The sequence below is a fragment of the Melanostigma gelatinosum genome (genome assembly GCF_949748355.1).
Source record: "Melanostigma gelatinosum genome assembly, chromosome: 7".
Taxonomy (NCBI): Eukaryota; Metazoa; Chordata; class Actinopteri; order Perciformes; family Zoarcidae; genus Melanostigma; species Melanostigma gelatinosum.
This window is the reverse complement of record NC_136640.1, coordinates 8,529,356-8,555,423: the sequence shown is the minus strand read 5'-3', so window position 1 is coordinate 8,555,423 and position 26,068 is coordinate 8,529,356. Positions and strand designations below refer to the sequence as shown.

At 44.9% G+C, this 26,068-nt stretch overlaps 1 protein-coding gene across 2 annotated transcripts in view; it reads right to left on the bottom strand.

The window, feature by feature from the left end:
- Positions 1-26,068, bottom strand: part of mecom (MDS1 and EVI1 complex locus) — a 127,346-nt gene that overhangs the window by 79,384 nt on the left and 21,894 nt on the right. For both annotated transcript variants that reach the window (XM_079272678.1, XM_079272679.1), the window contains exon 2: positions 7,910-8,259. In XM_079272678.1, coding sequence (XP_079128804.1) covers positions 7,910-8,259 — 350 coding nt within the window. The remainder of the gene's footprint in view (positions 1-7,909; positions 8,260-26,068) is intronic.

The following is a 26,068-nucleotide window of genomic DNA, read 5'->3' as shown; positions in this document are numbered from 1 at the left end:
ATTAAAGCATTATGACATAATAGAGCAAAGTCGGGGTTAAGACCTCATTACTGCCACCCGGGGCCTCTGCTTTCTCTCTCTCTAGACCTGGCAGCTCTCAGTTCTGGTTTTGGAACTGCTCCACTCTAATTGGAGCGGCAATATGGAGTAATTGTAAGAGGGGTACGGTGTTACTGTGCTGAATGTGGCCCGGCCTGCGTTTTTTAGCGCTTATCCCAGTAATAAGCTCTCAAACCAGACCGCAATGTCCCATTACCCTTTGAACTGCGGCGCAGAGACAGAAGAGAGATTCCAACATGTGAGTGAACACACACACACACTAAACACACAGAACAGCACACTCCATACGGGATACATGGATACATAAGTATATGGAGATTGTGACTGTGTGCAGGTTATAATAGCCGTGAGAGAGTGAGGGAGAGTCTGGCAGAGGCTAAGAGGACAGAGGGCCGTGCCTGTTTGCGCAGCGCTGACCACAGACACAGAGAAAGTGCTTTTGTAGAGCAGTATTAGCTTTTGATTATTTGCGTTAACCGGTACTTAGATTCACTGCCTGGGTAATGCGATCTGACTGGTAGTTAAGCACAAGCAGCAACTCGGGGCAGCAAAGTCAGGACAGAGTTGCTGTTCCCTCTCCGTTTCCCCGGACTGGACCAATAAAAAGCCTGCAAGCTCTGCCCCCGAGTCGCCGTTTCTCCCTCTCGCTAACCCTCCCTGTTGAGAAGACATTTGGAAACAATCAGTCGTGTGTTTTAAGGGAAGGCCCTTCCCCTATCAATCCCCCTAGATAAGGTATCTATGAGCCTCTCTCTGTGGCCCCGCACACAGAATTCATCACCTCCGTTTCCTGTATGCCGTTTAGGGGTCCCCTCATTTTCACTCCTATCTGTGCAGAGTGCAGGGGGCACATTTTGTGTGTGTGTGTGTGTGTGTGTCTGTAAACCTATGGGGTTTACCGTATAGTTGTGTATTTGTGGGCACGCATACACATTACAAACATGGAGTGTTGATTTTCGTGTAGTGTGTAAATTAATAACAGCACTTTTCTTTGCCCAGGGGGAGCTCTGCAGACAGTCGACGAGGTGCGTTTGATTAAAGTGCTCTTATGTGGAGTCAGTAGCACATTCCCCATAGTCCTTTCCTAAGGTTACCTCAATACCTCCACCACATTTACTGCCTACCGAGTAGTAAATTAGGAGGTTGTTTAACATTTTGACTTCAAGGTTCACTCACAACACTCTAACCTCAAACAATTGGCTCTTTGGTAAATTATTGTGGTGAAATGAATGCAAGCTGGTTAGCGTTTTGCTACATGCCACCTCTCATTTCTCCTTTTACTTCCCGTTTACCTCCCTGTAAGTCATCGCATAACACAGAAATGCCCTCGAAAATAATGGCTTCGACAGCGACTTTGAAGCTTCCTTGTTCCGGCAAGTCATGCAGTGTACATCTCTCTCGGTGCATCCAGAGTGCTATAACAGCTGAGGATAGATGATATAAATGTGTGTTACAAGGCAGTGGCATTTATATTCCGCCGATGAGTCAATGCACCTGCATATAAATTATATTATATCTGTGGCCGTCTAGACGTTTGTCATTGTGCTATTGAGTTTCCGATCAGATCAGCCCCCTTTTTTTTCCCAGCTTAGACTGTGTGTTTTGAGTCCCACTGGGAGCCATCAGCTAGTCCGGTTTATTTCTGCATCCAGGCTGGTCAGATATAATGGGGGGAGAAACATGTCCCCCCCTCTGTGCTTTTCTAACAGGTGAACTCCTCCTTCCTCATCTCTCCTTTTCCCGGCCTCCTCCTACAATCAAACAAGTCCCTCCATTCACTTCAGATCTAATTAGGTCCATGACCTTTGACCTACTTGGACAGACCCCTGACGAGAGCCTCCTTCACCTGGTATTGTGCTGCTGGCTACACCTACCAACTGGCATAGCCCCCACTCACGCCCGCCTTTGTCCTTCTGCAATTCACTCTGACTTTGTTCAGTTAGTTAACCTAGCTTCCCCTCCCTGCTGGGAACTCAGACAGAGAATGAGGGCGGAGGAAGGAGTGGGGAGGAGATGGAGGGAATGAGGGGTAAATCAGAAATTTGTTTTTTTTTTGTCCTGTTTTAGTGTGAGAGAAGAGCCACCTCCGGAGAAAGTGGAGGATTTGACTGACCCTGCACGAACAGAGATATCTTCACACTCTCTCATGTTCCTCATCTTCTCTCACATGAGATCAGAACATCAGTAACCCCCCCCCCCCCCAACACACACACACACACACAAACAGACAAACACACGCCTCAACTAGCACCAACACACAACAGATTAACCCAAAGAAAGGGATTACCAATCAACTGAGAGGCAGGGAGACGGACCCCCAGCTTGTTTTGTCTTTGGGTTTTTTTTGAATGGACATCACTCCCTTCCAAGACAATCAAGCTCCAGTTACATTGAATGGGGAGCTCATCTCCCTCACAGACTCCAGGAGAGACAAAAGCAGAGACACAGACACACGCGGCTGAAGGCGCTACGGGGCTGCACACTCCGCACCATGTGAAGGAAGTTGGAGGCCAGGGGTGTTTTTGGTAGCACAGCAGGTTAAGCACATGATGTTTACTCAACTGGGCTGGGGCCAATCCAACGAACCAATTGTCAATCAATTCAGTCGTCGAAAAACTTACTGTGACTGGTTGTTGCGACATGCGGTATTTTAGACATTATAGATATCGTGAATACAAGATTCGATAGAATAGATTTGAGATTGACAAGTTTTAAACAACTCAGACACAAATGTTGATGGAGGATAACGTTCAATACCACCAACTGTTTTTATGTCTAGAGCTACAATTTTCACTTTCTACAATATCTGTCCATCGCAACTACAGTATGGATATGTTGGAAAAGACCATGGTTATAGCAAATAAACTATGGTCAAATCATAATTCAGTAGGAATCAGATCATAAACTGCATGCAAGTCGATTCAGAATCCAGGCTGAAAGCTAGCCTGAGCTTAGCTTGGTACGCCATACAGTTCTGTGTTTGTTGTGACTGGTCAGCCTCTTAGCAGGACAATAACAAGGCACTCCTCAATGTTAACTGCTCCAGACTTTATTAAAACTACAGAAAGAGGCGAAAACCCACTTCACCCTGAGTCTGCCCTGTACCCTCAGACCTCTTAGTCCAAGTTCATGTTCTACACTAAAGCCTTGTTCTCAGCTCAAATCCAGCTAAACTCTTGTGCCCACGACCATGTTTACTTTTAGCCCACAACCCGAGCAGTTACTTACCGTCAGGTCTATCCAACTATGTGTCCCAACGACTAGTCCGACACAGCTCAGAAGTGGAGCTGTATTTACAATAAAAGAAGGTATAATTAAGGGCCATGTGTTTCCTCACCAGCCTCTTGTCCAGAACATTCCGTCTACATGGTGACACATTTCCCTCTTTACACTATCCGGTCACACACACAACAGAGTTTAATGATCTTTATTGTCCCCATTAAAATTCATTAAGTGCCAATGAGACCCCAGCGAATGCTGTGAGCGGCTCCTTCATAATTACAGACAGTGCCTCAGCAGCTAGTTAGTGCTCCTCTCATGAAAGAGAACGGGTCCCACAATGATGTCAGCGCGGCCGTTGTAGCAGCACAATGCATTGGCAACCGCCATTCACATCGCCTTTGCAGACGCAGGACTTTTTCACTTAGTATTTCTAAAAAACGATACGTGTGTGTACGTGTGTGTGTGTGTGTGAAGATGTGTGTCCATTGAGAGGTGCGTGAGTGACAGAGGGGTTCATCCCTAGCGCCTGCCTTTCTAAGCGCTGCTGTGGGCAGGGCCATCTCCGCTGACAGTGGATGGGATGTGGCAGGGGCTCGGGGATTAGGGGGCTTTTAGGAGGACCAAGAGTGGCTCTTTCTCCCTGTGACAGAGAGAGGTGACAGGCCGTCAGTGCACAGGGGACAGGCGGACAGCCAGCCAGAGACATCTGCATTCATTCAGGACAGCGGCTTATCCGTGCACAAAAAACACGCCCTCTCGAAACGCCCTCCATCCACGCTCTCACACTCTGTCTTACACACATGCACACGCGAGAGCGCATGTGTGCACACATGCAACCCACAAAAAAAAACCCAGATTCCAGGAGCGACCTCACCCAGAGTTCACACTGTCTGCACATACAAAAAAAAAGGCAAAAAAAGTAGCTTCAGATGAACTACAGTTGCCTGAAAAATTTGCATGCGAGATTTCCGCGGTTGTGTAAATGTGACAAATCACCTGCTGGCACCATAACCACAGGCTATATAAGCTCACGTTTTATCACAAAATGTCTTTTGGGGATCTCAAATTGAAAGTTTATCATTCAACACAAACAGAATGCAAACATATTTGTTTTTCTTAGTGGATCATTAGAAAATGCAAGATTTTCAGTTTAAATGATGGGTCTCCTCCTGGCCAGGCAGCTGCTTCTCCTCCTTACATCCTCCCATCCTCTCAAGACCGGGAGGTTCAGGAGACAGGCAGAGGCAGGAAAGGCCCTGCCCAGCCACCTAATCCTCTACTCCCATTCACCATCACTGCTAATCTCCTTCACCACCTCCCCACCACCACCACCAACACTATCGCCTCCACCTGCACCTCCGCCTCTCACTCAAGAGGTGCACAAAGGCCCTAAAGCGCCCCTGTCCCGCCCCACTCACCATCCCACCCATTCTCGCACCCCTAACCTGCTCCGCCCATCGCTCCTACAGCAGGAGGCACCCGGTTTTCTAAGCCCAGGGCCCATAATCCCGTGGGGCTGCGAGTTTGGGTGAGCCCAAAGGCTCATTGAGTGCTGGATAACTCTCTCCCGGACTCTAACGCTCTGTCTCATTGTTGCCGCTGCTGAGAAGAAGACAGACACAAATGGAGTTTGAATTTCAATGTGCCTAACGACTCAGAGAGAGAGACAGCAGAATATAAACTGGTGGGCATCCAGGCGTTAAAGAGTACTTTCAAGGAAGCCATGGAGAAATGCATGCAAATACTGTGGGCAGGAGCTGGCCACCTCATCCCGAACATGAAAGTTGGATTGCAATATATTTTCAGTTCATGTTTTATAATTTGTATTTCTATTACTTGCGTGAAAGTATTAAATACAGTCTGGGAAAACATATCGAGTACTTAACCCTCTATTATTTGATTTATTTGCCCTGTTAGATGAATTTAAAGAGGTTAAGCTCAGCCCATGTGCTAAACTTTGGTAATAGAATCGGTCGTCAGCTTTGTTCTGGTGGGTCCAAATAAGACTTTCACTATTGGTTGAAAGGGCACTTCACTTTCTATTTTGATATTCAAAGCCATTTGGATTCATTTCAAAACTCCCATTGTTCCTATATAAGGTGTTTATTGTTCTGTTGTAAATACAAATTACATTAAATGAATTCCTTATTAATGCGTTAGTTCATTATTCTTTCGACTTAATGAATCCAGTCTATTTTCACATTTGACATTTGTTTAACTGAAAGTAAAGCTTCAGTCAACAAAGTGGTTGGGTTCTGATAAATTGTTTATACCGACAGACACCATCTGGCAAACGATTCAATTCTAAACTCCTTAACACAGCTCACAAACACACACATCTAACTGCATGCACACTCACACAGTGAGCATTATGAGTACTGGCACAGTCAGCACCCTGGCTCTGCATACAGCAGTGTAGGTGGGCATCTCAGCCCAACAGACCGCTCACTCCTGCCTCTCTACCTCTTATTTACCGGACCTACCTTTCCCATAAGTCACCATTCCTGTATTCATAAAGCATCACGGACGCTATAACTCACTCGTCCCCTTTATGAATAAAGCCCCCAAAATTTATGGTGATGGCTCTGAGGAACGGTGGCCTCCCTGGTGACAAACTTCCCCCAGTCTGTCACCACTGGCCAGGGCCGCTCAGGGCCCTCCATCAAACGCTCCAGATGGGAGCGCCACTTTAGCGTTCCCCGGTCGGTGACATCACCTCGCTGCGCCGCACGGAATTGATGATGAAAGCAAACATATCTATCTTAACTCACATTTACCAAATCAATTTAATTTTTACAGACCCTCCGCAGGCTTATTGGCATATTGACGGTTTGCAGGCGGGGGGGTGAGCAATGGATGAGGGATGGTGAACGGGTGGGCATGGGAGGAGAGGGGGGGAGGGTCAGGAGGGCTTAATGGCATTTACCATATTTAATGCAGAGGGATGTCATCACTGAATATCCATTCTGAATAATGTGGCATTTCATCATAAATTCTTTACAACTTATTTACTTAATGGAAAGAGTTATGGCTCGCTGTCAGGGTGGTAATTAAACATTGTGATACAGTGCTGCCTCGCCAGGATCCCATCTTTCCCCTCAATCCCCCCACCCGCCTGCCCCCAGACACACACACACACACACACACACACACACACACACACACACACACATCCCAGCTTTTTAAATACATATTATTATTCAAGAGCCCCATAAATTACCACCGGATTAAAATTCATGAAACCTCTTTTTCCTTTATTTCCTTCCCTGGGAAAAAGAATAACCCATAGAGCTTGTTCAACCAGCTGTAAATCTCTTTGAGAGGGACAGATTTTTTATTAAGATTCTGTATTATGAAAATGGGTAAAAATGAAGAGTTTTCCCTCACTGCAATTTAAGAGCCATTTAGGATTCATATATTGCGTCTCACCCAGCAGTTGATAATGAGGGAGAAGCTGTTTCTTGGAGAAATGTGGTCCAGAGTGAAAAAAAAGAAAGATATTTATTTTGATTCGGTTCGAGGCGCCAAAACCACTGAGTCAGAGCTGAAGGGCTGGAGTAATGGTCTAACGAGCACCGGTCCAAATCCCAAACTATTTATATGAGCCGAATGTTGATACTTTACCAACATGTTCTCAGTGTGCTTTAAAGTACAGCACTGAAATGGACTTAAGGGTTTGGGGGACTCTGGTAAGAGAAGGACTGCTGTATTGAATCATCTTTTTATTTAAACCTGCGACTTTTCACTTCATGAACTGCATGGTCAGCAGTTCTTAATAAGCTTGGTTCCGTCCGACAAAGGGACAAAGGCCTGAGTACGAAGGACTAAATCCTCACATCCAAATTAGAGGGGATCTGTTTCGGGAGACTTGATGAGGCTGATACCCTGCCAGCCCCTTCCTCCTACTCTACAAAACCGAACTTGCATGACACTGACGGAGGCCGCATCTAACCTTTGACCTTGTCCTGTGACCCTGCCTTCGATTTTTTGTGCCGGCTGACCAATATGTGATTTGCCAATGGCCGCACTGGGTCCCTAACCGGGATGAAAAGGAGATTTATGGCTTTTCATTTTCATTGAGTTAAGAGCACAACCTCGACTCCCTTTCTTTCAGTGGCACTGAGCTCATATTAGATCACTGGGCAACAAACGGCAACAACAGCCTTGTGGTCACTGGGCTAAATGTGAGCATGACGACATGGGAGGATATATATATATATATATATATATATTGTTAAAAAAAGAGTCCTGATGCGAATGATACAGTGTATATTGGCCAAGTAAAGAAACCTTGTCAAAAATGGTGCTATTACTGTTGCAGAAAGTCCTTGTAACTGCAATTTTCATGTTTATACTTGTACCAAAGCTTAAGCTATACTGTTATAAGTAGAGCAAATTGATTTTAACCTAGCTACAATGTAATCTAACCGAAAACCATTGAAAAACATGGTGGTCACTCTATAATTAAAAAATGCCTGTTTTCTTGATATTATAACGGTTGCAGTACACTTATTGAAACACTAATTCTGTCAAACGTCGATGTTTTAGTGCCGACTCTGCAAGGCAATCATTTCGGATCACGTTGAGAATATGCACATGAACTCTTCATCGTTTATCATGTTCCTACCTCCCAGCCTTGAGTGGGGTCTCGGAGACAAGGCATGCGCTCTCCCTCATATGGTCCAAAGCGGTCTCCGACATTAACCCCCCTGCGGCTCCAGATGCCCAGGCCTCCGCCTGGAACTGCTGACTCTCGCAGTTCAAAGTCCAGGGGAATGGTCAAATCTTCTTCTTGGGGTAAAAAGCTGCTCGGGTGTTGGAATGACAAGGGGTGCTGGGGTGAAGCCTCATCCTCGGAGAGCAGAGGGGACGCTGGGTACTCTGCCAGGGCCGAAGAAGTAGTGGGATCACCATCAGAGCCACATACATCGTCTAAGATGTCGGATGGGTAGAGGGCGAACTCATCGTCGCCATCACCTGCGAAAGACACACAGAGAGTCTCTACGTGAGGGTGATGCTCAGGGATATCTTTGTGATTGATGGATTATCACAAATTAACGATGGCAACAGGTGATCTTTCCAATGAGTTCCTGACAGCACTGGCAATTGAGTTAAACATACAAAGTGCACATATCTTAACTTGATCAGTTAGCAGAAGACAGCCGGTCCAACAGACACTGTGATAAAAACATGTGGCGGTGTCATGTGACAAAGCCTCCATTCCACTTTCATTGAGCTCAGTAATAATAAGCAGGAGAGCATTACAGGAGCACACTTCTTTCTAATGTCAATGTTTTTCTTGTTTCTCGTTTCTAATCATTAGGTATGTCCCTGGCCTAGGACACATTTAAATTCATATCAAAATTATGAATAACACCCGCTATGTCAAAAACAGGCGTTTGGAGCTGAAACAAAACAACCTGCAGCAACAACATGGTTTGTTTGCTGTTAGTTTGGGCTGATGCCAAGGTGGCTATGCAAGGTCTGCTCAGCATTGTACTGCTCTCACTGTTTTATATTTCCTTTTCCTGAACTCTTTCTCCACCGTACAGTGAAAACAGAGCGGAGCATGCTGGGGTTAATTGTGAATAGGGCGAAACAGGACATAGAAGTACGACCCTTGAACCCACACTGGGCTTCTTCAGAGTGGCACACGTGGCTGCTGGAGCTCAATGGTGGAAGAGGGATTCAATCATTCGCAGTGTTGACACAGAGCGCAGGTGGAGCAAAGTAGCATTGTTCTCCCAAACAGGAGGACAGAGAGCACAGTAATCAGAAAGACGGATACATTTCACATGCCAAGGAAGTCGGACACGGAGAAAGACAAGTTCACATGCAGACGATCAGACAGGTCACCAAACGGACAATCTAGCGGGACAGACTGCCGGCCAGGTGTCACGCGAGGAGACAGAAAGACACTCGAAGCCGGAAATGATTCACAGGAAGCTGCAGGCTCCCCCAGCGTGCATCTGACGTGGGCAGCGCCTAACGCGGGCCGACAGGCCACGGTGAGAGGGGGCTCTGCTAATGAGGCTCCGCAACCCATCCCTGGGCTGAGGAACATTCCTAAAGGGCTGCCTGTGTGACACTGTACCGCTGCGCTGTCAGCCATGGAACCTTTGATCCACACAGATACACACACACACTTCTTGTTCACTGGCCATGAAGTAACCGTGCTTCTGATTGACTGAACGGGTCACAGTGATTGGCCACAGGTGGTCATAAAGTAACCTGAGAGATTAACTCAAGACCTGGACAAAGTCATTGAACTTTTTCATGTGCTCTCCCCTTTAAACGGCCACAACCTTTACCACTATACTCGATGAACAAGATAAGCCAAGTGGGTTGCATATAAATATCCTTAAAAAAGTGTGCAAAGCTACGCAACTATTGTGTTTGACACACACACACACACACACTGTGTGGGCCCAGCAAGTTTGAGGGGAATTTTATTTTAAAGACGTTGCTGAGCCGGGCCGGGCATGAAACTCAATGTGGCTTTCGGAGTCAAGGTAATGATTTTCAGCACGGAGTACCGCGGTTATAGTCCTGGATGTGAAGGTTGCCATATGGTAGAGGGACAAGAGCTTTTAAAGGTAACTGTATCCCCCCATTGCTGTTTCTCCTTTGACATGTCCCCCCCTCACACTGGTCTCAAAGTTTATATTTGATTTAGACCAGAAATTCCCCCGGTCCAATGGACTCCACGAGAGCATTTCAGCTCATAAACATATACGTTTCTGTAAGGTAAACGTTAGCAGAAAGCAAATATGCTATGTTCAGAGCTTTAAAAATTGTGGTTTCATGTGCAGATGATTGATAAGTCAAAGACCGGAGCTGTACTTAGACACAGATGATCGGATTGATATGTGTGTGTGTATGTGTGCATGTCAGGGTGTCTCAGTCTACTTAAAGCAAATAATCCTGTTTGTTTGTTCAGCAATGGACATGACTGCATCATTGCAAGCTGACGCCCTTCATCAAATAGGGAGGTCCAAAAGAATTCTGGGTAGCGAAGGGGGAACTCCAGCTGGGAGCAGCACCATGACTTCAACTGCTTTCTCAACAGAGATGGAACATCAGGATAGTACAAGAAAGCAAGTGTAAAATAAAAAAAAAGTCAAACTTTGATGTTGATATCTGAAAGACAACACATAAGATTTAGTGCAAAAATAATGAGGAAAACAGTGTTATCTCCTCATCAAAATCACTCATGGGCATCAGAAAATACACCACGGCACTATGCATGAACACAGATATGTGCATATGTTTGTATGTTATATGTATTTAAATGTTCTCGCTTGACGCCGAATTCATTAATTTTTATTAAGGAGGGAAAACATTTGTTCCCGGGCCTGCTATCTGCATGGGTGGAATGATTTTCACCTCTGCCACGAGGTGTTGGGCGGACTCATACATCACACGATTACCCCGAGCAGCGAGCAGGGCCGCCATCATCAGGGAGTGAATTAAAGATGATAGAAGGAGCTATTAATCACTGTGACAAAGCCCTTAATGGAGGTGTGACCCAGCCACTGCCGACGGGACGCCAAGGGGACGCACCCACGGGACAAATGGATACATATGTTTACAGAGAGAAATAACCTACCTGTGGACATAGTTAACCCCCCCCCCCTCCTCTCTCTCATTTTTTTCTGCACCTCTGTCTTTCCTGCACTTACACATTTCTTTCTAACAAATGTGTGTCTTTTGCTACATTCAACCATTTTACTCTGCCACCTCTTATGTGATAACAGAGTCAATTAAAAAATACATTGCTTTTTTTTCTTTTAATAATATGTATCGTGAATTATGTATGTACACTCACATAATGTGATTTATGTATACTATACAATTTGTTCCAAAAAATATTTATGGCAAGCGAATGAAAAATTATATTTAGCAGACAACAGTTTTGGTAAATTTAAGTTTTCTGCATCTCTGCTCATAATGTACCAAGCTAGACAGGCGATAACACTGTAATGTGTAAGGTGGGAACATTATTCACCTATTTAACCTGTGCCCAATTCCAAGACCACTTCATCGAGCCAGATAGAGAGCTCCAACAGTTGACTGATGGGGTCTTAGATCATGAAATATGGAAATGAACTCCTCACCTTACGAGGACTGGCCATCATGCTTATCTGTAGACATCATTTGTTGCCTGTGATAACAGACAAATGGGACGAGGGGGGGGGGGGCTTACCCTTGTATTGCAGGTCAAACATAATCACACATGATCCCCTCCATTAGTCATCACATCCAGATTCTGAAACTGAACTCTTCATCATTCCTCTCTTTTCTATTTCTATCTCTACACCAGGGAAAGCATGCGTGTGCCGTTTCTCCAACAGTATTCATGATTTTCCTGGTGTAGAGATAAGAAGCAGAACCTTCTTTTTTTATCTACTGCACTGCTGCTAAACCAACTTCGAAATTGTTTGGAGGATTCATAATTTGAGGGAGGGGTTGAGGGGGCTACGGCACGATTGCTGTGATTGCATGTTGATTCATTTGCCTCAAAAATGAGAATACCCTGAGGGAGATGTCGGCATAAACATCTGAGAGACAAGTCATTGTGACTAAATTCAAACGAAAATAAAAATAATTATCTTTAGTTCATTTTAATTTGAACGCTCTTACAGCTACTGCCAACGAGAAAATGGCTGCTGTTGATTTGCTAAGCACAGTTAATTACAGTGCATCAGTTTGTGCCTAGATTCCCTCAGCAGGGTGTATAGGAGAGCGTTCGGAGCCCCAAGCCCTCGGGAGAGGCAATAAGCTTCCTAATCAACTCTGTCTTTGTGCTTAATTGAGGCCTTAGCGCCGCTTTTAGGGACTCTTTTGGTCCGCGGGTCCATTGGGGTGACTGTGGTACCGAGTGTTGCAAACCACAAACACTCATAGCCTTAGGAGGCTGTATATGTACAGTCCTAGCCAATTGTCCATAATTTATCTCTCAAGATTAGTTTCTACAACCAAAAACAATTAAAGAGTGAAATTTACAAATAAAATAGGACATTTGTTAACGCTGCTGTCTTTTCCATTTTGTCTTTCTCAAACTGTAAAATATATATTTAAGAATTTGTAAAAGAAAAGAAAAGGTTATGGGACGAATTACACCCGGTAGCTGAATTATCATTATGTTAAAAAAACAGGTAATACTGCAGGTACTGTATTTCTGAATAAAATGCCATTATAGTTATCTTCACAAATCTAAACATTCATTTGCTCACATACAGGCACTCATTGTACAAACTGTTCAAGCACAGACACACACACACACACACACACACACACACACACACACACACACACACACACACACACACACACACACACACACACACACACACCACAGAGTAACAAGACCAGAGCTCTTTACGCAGTCTTAATTAATGAGAGCATTGTCTATGTTTTTTCACCCTTATGTTAGTCAACTGCTCCCTTCTCCAAATGGAAAACACTCCATTAAAGGACCTGGGCCGAGTTACCAATTAACATCGCACAACAAACTGAAACTTAGAGCTGGTCCCTCTGTGCGCACACGCACACACACAGACACCGAATTAATTAGCATTAGTTGTGATTAATAATGAGGGTCCTTTAATGGTAAATCTGCAGCTCCGATGGCAGGCTGACACAACAAAAGGGTCTGTGTGTGCGGCAGGATTTATCTGGGCTGCTTGGGGATTTTAACATGTTTCTCACAGGCCTGACAAATGGCCTATTAATTATCTAATGTTGTCCGACAACAGCCGCTTGATAAAGATGTATGTTTGGACAGGGTGAGGAGGGGAAGATACAGCCGAGGAAAAGGGAGAAGTGTGTGCGTGAGTGTGTGTGTGTGTGTGTGTGTGTGTGTGTGTGTGTGTTGGCTTGTTTGCATGAAAAACATAATTAAAGAAAAGTACGTGAGAGTGGGGAGAGACTTGTCGAAAATCATACAATTGTAGACTACCAAATGGCACAAACATGCATACAAACACATGAGCACACAATTTAGCAGGTTCTCGAAAAAACAACAACATTTGTGTCATAAGACAAATGGCTGTGCTTCTACTTATGTTGTTGTTTGGGATAATCAATATGACGGATGAACAAAGCACATTTATTTTTAATGAAATGCAAATGAATGAAGTCTTGACGACACAGACTTGAATGTGCAACACACTCACGTATACACACACACAGGTTACGTACTAAAACCACAATCAATATCATCAGCGAGGAAGCCTCAACATCAACCCAACCACTTCATATCATTAACTCTCTAATAACATGCAGCATATGGGCAGCTCGCTCCCTCTCTATCCCTCTCCCTGATTCAATCTCAGTCCTGAGTCTAATTTGTGGAGTTTATCTTCCGGCTTTATGTTGACAGGTGTTCCTAAGTGGGATGCCGGTTGCCAAATGATTTTTATGATTGTTTTAGCCACACATTTGGGCTAATGAGATAGGATCCCAGTTGGACGCTAACTCAAGCCTGTCAAATGTAAAGCAAACAGAATAACAACCCGGCGCTCACATTGTTTCCACAAGCCATACATCAGCCGGGGCGTAGAGGGAGGACCCTCCAAATCACAGGCTGACCCCGGGATAGAGAAGATGAGAGGAAAGAGTGGGAGAAAGGGAAAGAGGAGGGGATACGAGAGGAGAGGCAGGGGGGTGATGATGAGATATAATAATTCTGCAAGTGCGGGAAATCTAGGTTATCAGGGTCCTGTAATAGGAAACAATATTGTGACGTCATACATTTTGACCATTACTATTTAAAATTAGGTGAAATAAATAATAACCCTTTGTGCCTCTCCATATTCTGTAAGCATTTGCTGATCATATGCTTGAGTCACTGATGTATAAGTGTGAATCACGTGCAAATAAACAAACTTTTCAAAATATTGATTTGTTTTTTTTCTCCAGCAGGGGTCGAAGTGACGTGTCATTAATCCCATCATCTCTCCTGTCTTCGCCTCCGATTCAATCCAAACTCAGCACCCCCCCCCCCCCCCCTCATCCTGCCACACCACACATCCTAAACTTTTGATTTGTTTGTTCTGGGCACCTGTGCCATTCCTTTCATCCATCTTCCTGTTCCTCCACCGCAATCCCTCGATTCCTTCAGAAAGGAACAGCAGTGATACCTACCTCCAAATAACAAAGACAACAACTCTACACCAAGTACAAGAACATAAACATGACAGTCGGAAAGCAGAAAGCCACATTTATTACTAAAACCAAGAGTAAAACCAAATGTTTATCCCAAAGTTGCATTAGTAACAACACAATACATGCCAATGCAAACATGCAAAGATGCATTCTCTCTCACCCTCTCCTCACTCTCCCTCTTTCGCTTTCATGTCATGGCTAACTGCCATTGGGCCCTAATATAATTATTCCTCACAGTTGTGCACATTTGAGAAATTGATTCCTTTGATGAAATGTGAGCGAGGCAGGTCTGGGCAGAGCAGAGAGAGACGTATATATCCAGAGTGGTTGCTGCCAGCCCCCCAGCCCTGTGGAAGGCCCCCTGGGTACCAAACCGCCAGCTCAACCCGGCCCAGGCTGTCCCAGTCGTTAAAAGAAATGATAGCATATGCGCTTTGTTTAAATTTGATGTCTTCATAATGTATTACACAATTAGATTGATTTGACAATTTCCATTATACTTGATAAAATATTTATGTAGGCCTGAGGATGCTAGTTCTTATCAAAGGGGGCGGATCTGCAGAGCAGATGGGAGCTCTGGTCTGCAGTGGGAAGGCCATCAGTCAGTTAAAGCTCGGCAAAATTGTAGGTAAATACAAGCAGGCGACTTGAAATTTCTACATCACATTTTTTTATTTTGTAAGTAATGCAAGCAATCTTGAGCTCATTCTGCCAAGTGTTTGACATTAACACTCAGGCACACCTGATCGAGATCAGATGCATGATATATCGGTGAATCAATAACCTTGTCTGTTTCCATTGTGCACAAACACTGAACCCGAAAGAAAAAGAAAAGCCTGGTGGGCATTGAGTGTGTAATGCTGTTGGCCACCCTCCCAACAGAAAACAAGACATTTTTTGGCGACATCAATGTCTGGCTATGGACACATTGGCTTTAGATTAGCCTCAGTTGAATCCTGGAAAGCCGGTGTTTACGGTCTGCTGGTATCAGACAGTAATACATCATGCTGTTTGTTGTAGTTTAATGTGTCCGGTCAGGGGGTTTGATCACTTGACAATATTGACCAAATAGGGCCGACTAAACTCATGTGTGTCTTATGTACTCGCATCATATCGTACTGTATTAAAGTCGAGGAAACTCGACTTTCTTTCCCAACTTTCTGTGTCAGCGTTGTATATTACAAGGCAAGGCAAAAACGGCAATACAGTAAATAAATCAATTTAAGCGATAAATTCAAACCGCTCATGCTCAGAGGTGAGTCTCCTTCACCCTTCTTTCCTCCCCTAATTCTCCCTTTCTTTTGTACCCCTGGATGTCTCCCTCTTTCTCACCTGTCTCCCTTCTCTCTCCCCTTCACACCCTTTCTACGAACCTCTCACTGTGCACAGCCACCCCACATCCATCACAGCCCAGAAATTTAAGGAGCCAAATTGGCCTCATCTGTCTCAATGTTGGATGCAGATGGAGTTTCTTCTGCTGAGGGAGGTGCAGTTAGTCACCCCTGCTGCCCCCACCCCTTCAATCTACTGCCTTAAAGCCAAGCCAGCCTGTGTGCCGTTCTCAACACTATAGAGCCACGTTATGAGGCCGGCTCCTGGAATAAAGAGGGCACAACGGTGAAGTGACCACTACACTGACCACACACACACACTTTGCTTCATTCAGTTTTCTCTCAATCACATTTTTCTTTTTTATTTTCCATCTTACTCACTCCAGTTCGTTCACTCACTCCCTTACTTGTGCTTACTCATATTGCCGGCACACACCTACACAAACACAGGCGGCGGTGGCCATAGCGCAGCCTGGTCAGACCTGGCTCGTTAATAAAGGCCCTAAATGAGGCAGCATGCATAAAACATGAAGCGCCGCGTGCTGCCGTAATGAACTGCTGCTCCATAATTGCATCTCAGAGCCGTAAAATGAAGACAAAATATTTGAAGAGGGATTCTGTCACCTCTCTGCAGACGCAACACTAATCACAGGCGTTCCGCGGGGCCCTTGGGGTCTCCTCTTGACAGAGAGCAGGGGCTAAACGCCCAGGGCGGCGACATTGGCAACACCCTCCAAGTAATGGGACATAATTGAATAATTGCTGATTAGAAAATAGGGGGAGAAGTAATAGCATAACAGTGTCCAGCGTGTTATCTGAAATGATCCCGATGGGAAGGAGAATATGATAATGTGGCACAGGAATGGGTAACCAAAATATATACATATATATATACTGTGCCAAACACCTACTGGGACATAATTTGATTAATTTAGGGGTCGGTTTTTGTGCCTGAAATTATTGTTAAGGGATAATAGATGAGATGGTGCAAAAGCTGGAATAGAAAAGTGTTGTTTGTACCGCCATGGTTTGTACCTGTTTGGGGAACCAGATGGTGAATATATTAGGAGAATTCAGTCAGACAATCTGTTCGACATCGGAAACTAAACTGACCAACAAAGCAATCAAAGTGTTCAAAATGACATCCCGATTTGTTAAGAAATAATCACGTAAAAACCCACAAACCAAAGACCAATGTCTGAACACATGTGCACACACACACACACATACACACACACACACACACACACACACACGCACACACACAGACATGCACACACAGACAGTGACAAGCTCAGAGACAGGCAGGCCTCTGGATGAGAGATTGGAGTCCCACCCAGGGGTGTCACCCAGACAGTTAGAGAGTTGCTGTAGTGACAGGGTGGCTGTGGTGACATAATGAAGGTGCTGTGGTTGTCACAGGGGGTCAGTGGTGATCACACTGCCCAACATGGGGGGGGGGGGTTAGGGACACATATAATGAATCCCACCAATGACAAATGGCCCTCAACTGGGGGCTGAGGCATCTGACAAACTCAAACTCATCACTTGGACACCTTAAACACACACGGGCGACAACAGACACTACTAGGAACATACACACACAGCTATTCTGTGATGCAACAGAGAAACATTCAGTAAACAAGTGAAATGTATTGTGTATAATCAGGGTGCTACTAAATCTCCATAGCTCTTCCATCTCCTTTAACAAGCTTCTCTTTGTTGAGGAACCTTTGGACATTGAGAAAGCCTCCGCTCTCATTTCTTTGCTCAGATTCATTTGATGAATCTTTTCTCTCACCTCCGGCTGCCACTTGAAACTGTTGAAAAAGAGCTGTTGTGGTACTACAGTGGCAGGTCAGAGGTTATCAATACGGGCATTGTTTAACATGCACAATGGTTCACATGAATTCAGAAAAAACCCTTTTGCACAATTCCGAAGCATGGGCATATGCAGGCTGAAAAGGTCTCATGCAGATTCAACACAGAAGGTACCGATACTCCTTTAAAAAGCTGAATTAAATCAGAAACACGGTCTGTGTTTGGGAAAGAGAAAAAAACTAACTGTTGGAAAGCAGGAGTATTTTCTAATGTGACAAGTTGACCACCTACTACCAACCTGACATCCTCCATTTAGTATTTTTGGATATGAATAGACTTTGTCTGAGGGTTTCTTTTCCACTCTCAGGGTCTGCTTGCCTCAAGCACTACCACAGCAGCAGGCCAATTCCACCTTAACTTTGTTACAGAACTTGTTACATACAATAATGTCCGCGGCTGCAGAGACTTTCCAAACCACAGTGTGACATGTGGAATAGACCCGGGCATGGAAAGGTCCTGGAGAGGATGTTTGTTTAATGATTGTTGGAAGGCTAACATTCATGCCCCGCGCCCCGAGCAACAAAATCCCCCTCGGAGCACTGAAGCTGTTTATGTTATTTGTTATGGATGTCAATTTCCCTCTATTTAGGAGGTGATATAACTGGGCAATACAGTGGGATTGTGCTGTTGTATGGGGATTGTTGTCTCTGTGTGTAATACACTACACAGCTCTGCATGGGAGTCTGGTCATAAACAGTGTGGGTCATTGTCAAGACTGAGAAGGGCATTCAGCTTGACCTGCCACTTCAAAGGCATAGTAGTATTGCCATTTTTTAAAAATTTGTAATCATGCAATATTAATCACTTTCATTTCTTTGATACACATAAGATATATCTATATTGCTGAAAGATATTAAGCACTGTTTTAACCTCTTTGGACGAGCAATGTACAATACAACAAACAAAAAAAATCATAAAATTCCTTACAATAATTTTCTTATATTTTGCACTATTCTCATTTATATTTAGAATAGGACACACTTGTATTCTAACCTGCATTTCATGCCTGTAAGAGAATGTGAGTGTGTGTGTTATTGTGTGCATGTGTGGGGAGGAGGGTGGAGGGTGGACATAAATGGAGAGTGACAGCTGCCAAATGACAGTGAGATTGAGGCGGGAATGCAGAAGGACAATGAGGGAAGGAGAGGAACATGACAGTAACAACAACTCAGATTAGACTGAGATCACACACAAGCGAGCAAGGGCACACACACACACACACACACACACACACACACACACACACACACACACAGAGACGCGATCCAAAGCACATCACCGGTCCGACTCCGAGCTCAGGGGGGTGGATGGGAAATGCTCAGTGTGTCATTCAGACAGATGAGAAGGATCACAGCAAACCCCACGTTTCTTCTTCCTAATTCAAACAAACGGGGACTCTAAGCAGAGCCACATGGCCTCCCCTAATGACTGACATTTTGTTTAAGAACCATCCATAATGACCTGGTTTGAATTGAAATACTCTGTGTTTATTTCACAATGAGCTGCCAATATTCACCAATGAAAGATTCCAAAGGGCTTGAGTGACTTGAGACTGTTGACTTCATGCTTTTTCTCTCCCGTTGGTTTTCCTGTTTTGTACATATATGGAGTGGCATGCTGGAATTAATGACAGATTGTCTGACCATGAACATGTCAAGCATAATTTAAAACAGATTATCTGGAGATCTCTTACACTAATGCATTTAATACAGCATTATTTATACAAGTGGGGTTTAATCTTTGCTACGATGGACTTCAATTTCACCACAATATGGTTCTTATTTGTCCCAGGGTGCATCTCTCTATATTTGACAGCTCTATTGACGGAGCAAATTTGCTTCATTAAAATCTTTTTACTGTGGCTAATCTGCTATGTCTAACATCATATTAGGTCAGTGTAAAGAAACACCGACTTCATTTTCGAATAATTATGCATACTGTATGAAAATGCAGAAACATTTTTATGTCAAATCTTAAAGAGGCAGCGCAGTGCAGCTTCTTATATACCACCAAGAGAATACATTTTAAAAGAACTATGTTGACTAGGGAAATAAAGCAATTACAAATCACAACAGCACAAAGATTAAACTTCTTTTGAACCACTTGATACATTGACAATCCGGTAAAAATAAAAGTGCCAGGATGGAAAGCATCCCCCAAAGACATTACAAGTGTTGCAGCCAATTAATAATTGCCACATTCGAACCTGCTGCATGCTCTCGTGTAGCCAAAAATCAATCAAGGTCCACTTTTTTTTCATATTGATGGTCTGCGTTGAGTGAAAGAATGCTAACTCTAAACTAACAAAGCCACAGCCATGTACATAGATGGGAATCAATTGTAATTAAAACTGAACAAGTGTTCCGCTTTATACACTCAAAGAGTGCATTGGTCATTAAATACATTTTCATCAGTTATCACTTAAAGGTTTTAAATTAAGTGCATGGCTTCTGCCTCCTTTGGGATGGCGCTCAATGCTTCCACGCTTGTGCTGCAGATTTACCCGCGCTTGGCTCTGCAATCAAACGGCAGCAAAATGAAGTATCAAACAAGTTAATGTTATGTGTCACTCTCCAAAACGATCTGGATTAGAAACACTTAATTAAACTTTCAAATTCAAATGTACTAATCAGTTTGCGGCAGAGCGGGCACTTGTTTTTCCCCCACATGAAACGCCACGGCTGGCCAGCCAGGCCCGTTGCCTGCTCATTAACATGAAGGTGTGATTTGCATTTCCTGATGGACTGTTCCAGTTTTTAATATCCCCCTTTCTGCTCTTGCATCAATCATGGAAGAGGGAGGCCACCATAGGCCACTATTAACCCTCCAAATCTGCCACAAAACAAATAGTACAAGAGTTCACTCATTTGGAGATCAAATAGCCACTTGTCCATTATTTAATTGAAATGAAGGTGGAGTGTTGCACTTCTGAAGAGCTCTATAATTACCAGCTGTTAATTGCACACTTGTGGTGTCTCACTTTTAATTAAAAAGAGCGGCTCGTTGCTGGACGATAAGCAACGGCGGAGAGGCAGCGGTTTAATCAACAAAGCGAGAGGAATTTGTTTCTGCTGTGGCCAGCAGCGGGTTGGAGAAATCTTCAAATAACCCAGGGAGATTAAAACGTGTCCATTAGGACCAGTCAGGTTTTATTTGGGGTGGCAGGAGCGAGGTGCATTTGAAGTCGTCCCGCTGCAGAGTCCTCGGCGGAGCGCGGCTGGGGGTGTGGGTCTAATCAGCCCGCTGCTGGCCCTGAGCGCTCAAGTGGAGGAATTGGACCCCGCTGGTGGTGAGAGAAGGAAGGGAGGAAAGGAGGGAGAAAAGGACGGAGGGAGGGAGAGCGTGGGGAAGGAAAAGCCCCCCCCCCCCCCCCCATCGCTCTCCCTTTCCTTTTCTCTCACTTTCTCTTTTCCTGTCTGAGTCTAATTGACTTTGTTTTGTGACTGGTGTGACAGAGAGCCAAGAAAGTCTTGAAACTACATGTCTTGCTCCTGGAGTTGTGCGTTTGCTTCGCACATTAGTCACTGGAACACAGCCTCGCAATCTGTACAAGCACGAGATGTCTCTGCAGGATGTGTCAGCGCCCTTAGACAATACACAAACATCCTCAGGTCCCTTTTGGACATACCAGAGAAAGCCCTTCCACCTATTTCATGACCTATTGAACCATGGCAGCACAATATAAACTAAGAAGAAAAAAAACAAACTTCTGTACTTGATAGTCCCAACATGTGGCTATAACTCACACTGTGTTTATATGAATGAGACAGTTACCTTGGTCAGCAACTCTGAGCAGCTGCCAGGCCTCCAAAAGGCTCTCGGTGCAGCAGTCGCATACAGTACATGACTACCGGAGAGCGATAACCTCATCCACCCTTTCTCTGACCCCTCCGCTCCCTCGCTGATAAAACTGTCTGCCAGGAAGTGTCCTTCACTACGCTTCCTCCCTCTCATGCTCAATCAACACCTGTCATAACGACCTGTACCGCGATGTGAACGCACTGCCACTCTCTTCACGTCCAACTCACAGGAATCCCGAATAATTCTCATAGGTTCAAAGATGAAGATTAAAATTGTCTTCACACAAAATTCCATCCCGGTCTGGATTATATGTTTAAAAAAAAAGAAGGAAAAAAAAAAATAATAAATCAAAGACCGATTAACAGAATCACTAGGGGCTTCCCAGACATCACCCCCATCCCCCCCACCCCCCCCACCCGAGTGTCGCTACTCTTTTAGATAAAGGGCTCTGGGTTTATCTAAGGAAACAGTCGCTGGGGCGAGGATGGTCTGGCCTCACTGACAGATTAGTCCAGCCCAGGCCCACTTCCTGCCTGCTGAGGACACTAATTAGAAGGAAGGACTGACACCACAATAAGAGCTGACAGTTGAATGCACTTAGTACAGCTTCACACAACCCACCGCTGCATTAGTACAGCAGCCACGCTAAGCCATACATTGCATCATATTTGCCAGTGCTTATCTGATGTGACAACGTTAACCTGGATGTTGTTTGGACAGAACAGTACAAGGGCAGTTCTGAGGAAACTGTGAGGGTGGTGATTTATCAGTGGAAGTATGCGAAGTGTTTTATTTGAAATGTTATCAACCTCACCCCCTCATCTCTCCCTCTCTCTCTCTGGCTCCCACCCTCACTCTACCTCCTCTCTAAACACACACACACACGCGCACCCACACACACACACACACACACACACGCACACAAACCGAAGGAGACAAAAGTCATTGTGAGCCTGGCCAGTTCCCAGTGTTAATGACATCCTGTTCACAAACACGTTGAACAGTGTCGCAAAAGGGTCATGGGCGCTCACACCCTCACACTCGGTCTGTCTGAGTCTTATATCTTATCCTTCTATTCAAATGACCTTTGACCCAACGAAGCAGTCAACACGGCGACCACTGGGAAAAAGAAATCAGCACTCAAGAAGGCCGTTGCTCACGTTGGCAGCGCTCTGCTGCAACAACTGGAACCAGAAGCATGTAAAGTGCACAAAACACAATGTACGAATACGTGTGAAAGACGCTTGACGTCACACCTGAACGAACCACAGACGTTGCTATTTTTATAATCCCTAAATCACCAAATGAAGGAAAAATGTGCTATTACCCAAAGGGCAGACATACAGTATGGTAACACGTACGTGCATGTAATGGGCTGAGCTGTTTTACAACACCAGCATGAGCTGAGCTATTGTTCTATTTCGAGAGGTGCTGGCTGTTGTTGGATTGTTTTTCACGAGCTGGGAGAATTTTATTCCAGAGGAGCTCTGCGTGTTGTGGAGTGAGTCAGACAGAGAGAGCGAAAGAGAAGGAGAGATGGACGGAGAGCGGTGTGTATGCACGTGTGCGGCACTCTCGTTGAACGGCATAGGAGTGTGTGTTGGGGCCGCTGAGCTTCTGTTGGTGTTTATTCATCAGGAAGCTAATGTGGCCCCCCGCTGAGGGCCAGCAGGGGTCGTCAGGTACAGGTGGTCTTTCAGCACGCTAACCCGATGTTTCCCGCTAAAATATTTGCACTAAATATTCAACATTACCCTTAAAAACGTGAATTACAGCAACTTTTCAAAAATGATTCATCAGGAAACTTGGAAAATAAGGACAATATTGCAAATGTGTCTCTTTTTACGCATTTACCGCAATGTATCAAGGAAATGATTAAAGGTTACACTGAGTTTGTTTAAGAGTGTCCTCTTGTACACACTTCTTTATGTACTCCTCCGCATCTGTAACTGCGTGTGAGGTGAAACATGCTGGATGTGAAAGTGGAAAAGCGGGCATTTTCTGGGGCTCTCTGTGGCTGTGCCAGCGGGCGGAGCAGTACGTCAGCACGGGTCGGGCGCTACAATGTGCCTGTCAGTCCATTGGACGTCCCAAAGGAGAAGGGCAAGAGGCCCCCCCCCCCCCAACCTTCCCCATCCATCATCATGACACCGCAAGCTGCAGTCATGGGAAACCCACCGCTGGCCAGTCGCTCTGGACCAGAGCTGGGAGGGGAAAGGGGGAGACGGGATTCGCCATCCATTAAAAACACATTGTTTTGTTTATTATAACTAGTTAATGAGGTTGAAGCAAAGCTTTGCTTTGTTTTCAAACACTTCCAGAGGGGATTTGGAGGCAGACGGCCCCGTGTGCTGGGTTCGGGCGAAACAACTTATAAGTGCCTTGGTGTTTTATAATGGGTGTCTATAGATTTTATGAGAGTGGAGTTGGCCATGTTAGGAGTGAGATCCTTGGTTCTTGTAAAACGAAATCGTTTTTAGGACTTCTCTGCATATGCTGAGCTCAGACTCCGAAAACCTTTTTCTTCAGCTTGCCGCCCCTTCTTCCTTTTCTCCGAACCACTCCACTCTCATTTTCTGCTGGCCAGCAGTGCATGAATTCAACAGAAGTCTTGTTTTTGACACTTCAGCCAACATCAACGACAGACTGTTAAACAATGGTGGCCATGCAACTGTGTATCAATCGTTCGAACCAGTCAATCTAAAAAGAAGAGAAAACTAAAGGAATGCTGCATCTTTCGTCAGTGGGAACTGGCACTTCTGATCCATGGACAATGTATTTTAGAGCAAAAAATTTAAAAAAAATACGGACAGAAAGACAGAAGACTGTGAAAGTTGGGAATGAAAAGTAGCGTGCGTTAGCAGCATCAGCGGTTTGTGGAGCCAGAGGCCCCCCTGTCTCCCTGTCTGGTGGAGATATGAGAGAAGGCCCACTCCCTGTCCGGCCGCAGCAGGGGCCTAGGCTGCCCGCTGACATGCCTACTTCATTTGTTAGTATTAAATCACTTGCACTTTAACTCAAGATGCTATCTGCCAGGCGTTAAGCTCTTTTACAGTAGCGAGTGAGCTTAAATGTGAAACACCCTAGAGTGACACACAGATATTCACAGTATATGCCAGAGGTGTGTGCGCAGACATGCAGTCATTTAAACAAACGCACCTATGTGCACACACGCAGACACAATGGAGTCCCGTATAGGCCAGATTGTTGGTGGAGCGGGCGGACAGGCAATCGGACTGCACCCCATCCTGACTGCAGGCCACCCATCAGTCACCAAGCACACCGCACCACCAGCTACACCATCAGCTGTTTGCTTTAGGAAGGCGGCTCAAAGCCAATTAAAATACACTTGGAGCCGTGTCCGACTTGTGTTTGGAAAGATAATATATGTCCAGGAGTCCAGTCAACACGGTGTGAGCGGGCAGGCGAGAGGGAAGCACTCGACATCATTGTCTCAGAATACACCGCGTCATTATCGCACGGACAAGATACTTTTCTTTGACTTTGAAAACAGGCTTGTGCTTGATTCCAATTTGTAATAATAATATCTCTGATATCTTGGGACCTCAGATGTTTATGCTGCTTCAAAAATGTCTGCCTGTGCACTGGGCAATATATAGATATCACTTTTAACTGTCAAAACTGGATCTGTGGCTCACTGTCGATGTTATTTCTTCTGAAGTTAGTTTAAAAAAAAACTGAAAACATTAATCATCTAAAATTGGTAGCCTAATACACAAATGTGAAACATATGGTCTTACCATTAAATGTGAAAATGCATAAAGAGTTGGAGAATTTTCAGGGAATGAGAGAGTAACACACACACACACACACACACACACACACACGGAAGGCAGAGGGTGCTGATACGAGTGGTGGTGAGTGGTGAGCAGAGACGGGAGCTCCATGTCTGTTCAGTGTGTTTTAAGAGTGTTTAAATGAGTGAAAAGTCTGTTATGGCTTCCAGATGGGGGCCGGTTTGATCCGGATCATTCTGACAGGCCTGGACTTTGATGTGCTGCTGCCTATTACTGACATTACAGGGAGACAGGCATATTTCTCCCTAATCACTTCCAACTCGTATGGCCTGCACAGGCTGGCCACACCAGAACTTTGTGCACGTGTCCATGTATAAATGCCAGTGTTTGCTTTTTGGGAGGGTCCATGTATTTGATGTGCCATATTGAAAAGACTATGTGGCCCACTGACTATGTGCCTGTGTGCTTATGAGAGTGCGGATACAGACTTGTCTCATGAAAAATAAGTAGCAAAACTGGCGGTGTTAACACATTCATAACAGAGCCTGCGGCGGCCCAGCCTGCGGCGGCCCAGCATGCCTGCGTTTGCGCTCAGGTTGTATTTTACCCTGATTTTGATCATAAACCCTCGGTTTCTAATGAAAAGCAAAGGAGAGGACAGGAGAGCAGAGTATAATGGCTTCATTTATGCTGAGGGTAGAACTCCCTTGGAAACATTCATCTTGTCAGGCAGGTTAAATATAGTCCAGACAGACAGACAGAAGGGAATAATTCCTCCACTTCCCTCTCCACCCACACTCCCCAGTAAGCCCAGTGGAAGTCATTTCTCAGTGACCACAGAGGAGG